Source organism: Cicer arietinum, chromosome 7, assembly GCF_000331145.2.
Source record: "Cicer arietinum cultivar CDC Frontier isolate Library 1 chromosome 7, Cicar.CDCFrontier_v2.0, whole genome shotgun sequence".
Classification (NCBI taxonomy): Eukaryota; Viridiplantae; Streptophyta; class Magnoliopsida; order Fabales; family Fabaceae; genus Cicer; species Cicer arietinum.
This window is the reverse complement of record NC_021166.2, coordinates 13916355-13920561: the sequence shown is the minus strand read 5'-3', so window position 1 is coordinate 13920561 and position 4207 is coordinate 13916355. Positions and strand designations below refer to the sequence as shown.

General features: G+C 35.1%; 1 protein-coding gene across 1 annotated transcript; it reads right to left on the bottom strand.

Moving 5' to 3' along the window:
* Positions 1-515: 515 nt before the first annotated feature.
* LOC105852486 (serine/threonine-protein phosphatase 7 long form homolog) lies at positions 516-1874 on the bottom strand. The gene is made up of 3 exons (XM_012718215.3): positions 1306-1874; positions 1124-1214; positions 516-1031 (listed from the first exon to the last, which is right to left on the bottom strand). The coding sequence occupies exons 1-3, from the start codon at positions 1872-1874 to the stop codon at positions 531-533; spliced, it is 1161 nt and encodes a 386-aa protein (XP_012573669.1). The 3' UTR covers positions 516-530.
* Between the last annotated feature and the right edge of the window lie 2333 nt (positions 1875-4207).

The window sequence follows — 4207 nt, the reverse complement described above, 5'->3', positions numbered from 1 at the left end:
AATAAATAACTATTATACTTTTAATTAAAAATTATTATACTTAAAATGATATTAAAAATTAAATAATAATAACAATTAAATGAAAAGAAATTGATATTGATAACTTGAAAATGAAATGAAATACATTAAATTAATAATAAAAAAGTACATCAATCAAATTTGAAAAAACAAAATACATTAAATTTATATCAATGATGTCCACCTAAATGACCTCCAGTCCCACATGTACGATGTCGTCGAACTCGTCTAGCTCTCTGAACAAGTTGCGGTTCTTCCGGTTCATCGTCATTTTGATCATTTTCTTCAATGTAAGCTGTTTGATGGATTGAACCACTGCCACCTGCTTCCATTACATTTTGCGATTGTTGATTATACATTGAATCAAATACAGCATATGCCGACTCAGGAGTTGTGCACTGAGTTCCAAACAAATTATAGAGAAGCCTATCTTCTGTCGGATAACCGGGTGTTGGTATTTCTGGCACCGACGGAACATAATACTGAGATGGTGGTGGATCATAAAATGGAACTTAAGTAGCGACGTGTATGTGAGGTGATGATGAAGACGGTCCTGCTGTGTATTGGTGTTGTGGGGTTGATTGGGAGGTCGATTGCACACGAGGATATGACGGCGGTTGTAAACGGGGATCACGAAGATATTGTTCTACAGATATAAACAATTTGGTGTGTTGTCTAAACCAAATCATATATTCTGTGCTATGACATAAAACACCTTGTACGATGTTACCTTGCAACACGTAATTATGGCGCTCATTCCAATGGTTTATTTCTTCCCTCCAAACCCAAGTCCAATTATCATCAATCCCACGCCTCATGTCGACCTCGTGATACGATTTCATGTCCTCTGGTGGTTGTGGTATTTGTTGATGTAAACCAAACTGGAGTGTGACCCTATCTGTATGATGTTTTTCAACAATATGATAACAGAGTAGATAAGTACATGCACTCCAAGTGGCCCTATCTTCTTCTGAAACTTCATGTTGGAACCCGAGATAAGGTCTCCAATAAAACTGACATGTAAAAAATAAGCTAAAGTAATTATAACAAGTATAAATAATAAAATATTTAAAAAAATTCAAATAAATGTGATTTAATATATTACTTCCTCAACCATCATGTGATCAATTGTTTTTCGATATCCTTCTACGTCGTTATGAGGAACTTTAGCAAAATTTAGACCACCAGAATTAAACCTGTCGAATATAATAAAAATAAAAATGTAATAAAATTATTAATATGGTAAGCAAGTGGTTTTAAAAAAAAATATAAAAATAATATAGTTACCTCTGTGCAAGTGGAAATATCCATGGTTTGGGAGATTCAGGAGCGACACAAGACAAACGATACCATGCCCAGTTTTGCAACAATAATGCGCATCCTCCCATAGATATTACACCAGGTTTCGTTGCAAGGCATAATTCTCTATAAAGTGTAGCTAAAACAGCTGAACCCCAACTATATTGGGATACTTTGTTTAAATCTCCTAATAGTGAAAGATACTTTAGATGTACACGGTTGTTGGATTTGTCAGGCATCAATAACCCTCCGATCATACGTAGGATGTATGCTCGACATGATGCTTGTTTTTCTAATTCAGATGCATTTTCACCAACATCGTCAAATGTATCCTTAAGCCACTTTAATTTAATAGAATTACCTTTTGTTGCTCCATCGGGTGGGATAACTCCTAAGTAATCTTGACAGATTTGTTTTACTTGCACAAAATTGGAACCACTAACAGGTAAACCGGAAACGTTTAATCCTAAAATGTAATAAACATCTTCCAAAGTTATTGTGTACTCACCTATTGGAAGATGAAATGTGTGAGTTTCAGGTCTCCATCTCTCAACCATAACAGTGATGAGACCGACATCTATAGTTTCCGAGTTTTACCACTTCACCAAAGTCAGCCGCATGTAAATATGGTAATATGGAATCATTTGTTTTTTTGGTTACATGACCTTGACATTTGATTTTATCCTTTAAGGGAGACTAAATAAATAAAAAAATTAAATAAAATCAGAATAAATAAAAAATAAAATAATCATTTAATGAGACTAATTAAATAAAATAAATAAAAAATTCAGAATAAATAAAATAAAATAATCATTTAATGAGACTAATTAAATAAAATAAATAAAAAATTCAGAATAAATAAAATAAAATAATCACCCAGGCCACGACTTCAGTAGGAAGTCGCTTCCCCAGGCCACGACTTCAGTAGGAAGTCGCTTCCCCAGGCAACGACTTCATCAGGAAGTCGCTTCCCCAGGCCACGGCACATCAGGCACGCCATTCCACTTAATCTCGTCCGTTGAATAAATGTTATCAACGGATGTAAATCATCTATGCAAGGCAATCCTTGTAATATTGTTTCAACCAATTAGAAGTTTTTATTCAATATTTAATCTTGGCCATTGAATAAATTTTATCAACGGATCTAAATCATCTATGCAAGGCAATCCTTGTGATATAGTTTTAACCAATTAGATGATTCTATTCAATATTTAATCTTTTCCATTGAATAAAATTTATCAACGGATCTAAATCATCTATGGAAGGCAATCCTTGTGATATAGTTTCAACCAATTAGATGATTCTAATCAATTTTCAATGTTGAAAAAGTTCTATAAATAGACTATCTCACCACACCTTCTATCTCATCATACATTCTCACGACACCTTCTATCTCACCATACCTTCTCACCACACCTTCTATCTCACCATACCTTCTCACCACACCTTCTATCTCACCATACCTTCTCACCACACCTTCTATCTCACCATACCTTCTCAATCATTTAGTCATGGCTGCTCAACAAGTAATTTGTATTGTTTATTACAATGGTTCAATTGTTGATGGAGTTGAAGGAAAAACATTTGTAAGTGACTATAAAAAGGCGTTCAAAGTACATTCGGGAAGCAACCTTGCTCGTCTAAAGAATGTCATTAGAAAAAAATTACAGCTCGGTGACAACGTCACGATAAGTGATATAGTTTATCGACACCTCGTGTTCTTTGGTGAAAATACAACAAGGTTTGAACTCATGAAGATTTGCGACGATGAAGATGTTGAGTTGATGTTTGATGTTTATGCACAGTGGTCACAACTCGGCACCATCGAGTTATATGTTACCTTTGAGTCTGCTCCTCCATCAACAAACATTGATCAACCATCAACATCAAACATACCTTATCAACCCGACTTATATTCTCCATCGCAACACTATGAACCATCACAACACTATCCTCCGTCACAACACTATCCTCCATCACAACAGTACGAACCATATTCTACCCAATTAGAACAAACTCGTTCAGAAAGTTTTCAACTCCATCATCAATCTCCTCCAACAAGTCCACAATGCGATCTTCCCCTTAGTGTCTTACATAGTATCAACGACGAAGATTTCAGTGATACAAGTGAAGAGGATGAAACATACTTCGATGAATCATCTGATAATTCTGTCGATGACATTGATGGTGACGAAGATATGGAAGCAGAAGATCAACCTATTCTACCTGATTTCGATCCACCATCTCACCTGAAGAGCATCAATTTAGATACTCAACAGAAATCAAGTGAATTTGATCACTTGCTCATTAACGAAGTCCCAACAGTAGATGGAACTCTTGCGGTTGGAATGAAGTTTCAGAACAAAGATGAATGCATACATGCAATCAAGCGCTACCACATAAAACAATCATTGAATTTTGTGGTACAAAAGTCAGATTTAGAAAGGTATGTCATTTATTGTTCAGATCCAAATTGTTTGTTTAGATGTAGAGCTTCAAAACGCAAAAAAAGTGAATTGTGGGTTATTGGTAAATTGAATGTGCCTCATACATGCACAAATTCTGTATTGTCACAAGATCATACGAAGCTCGATTCTAATATGATATGTCAAAGCATAATGCAAGTTGTGAAAGTAGATCCGTCAATCAAAGTGAAGGTAATTGTTGCTCAAATTCGGTCTTTACATAACTACACAGTTAGTTATAAAAAGGCCTGGATAGGAAAGAATAAAGCGATCGAACAAATTTATGGCAACTGGGAAGAGTCTTACAATCAACTCCCACAATGGTTGTTGGTTATGAAAACGTTTGCTCCAGGAACTAAAATAGAAATGGAAACCATCCCAGCTTATCATGAGAATAGTTTGATAAATGGGATAACGATTTTTCA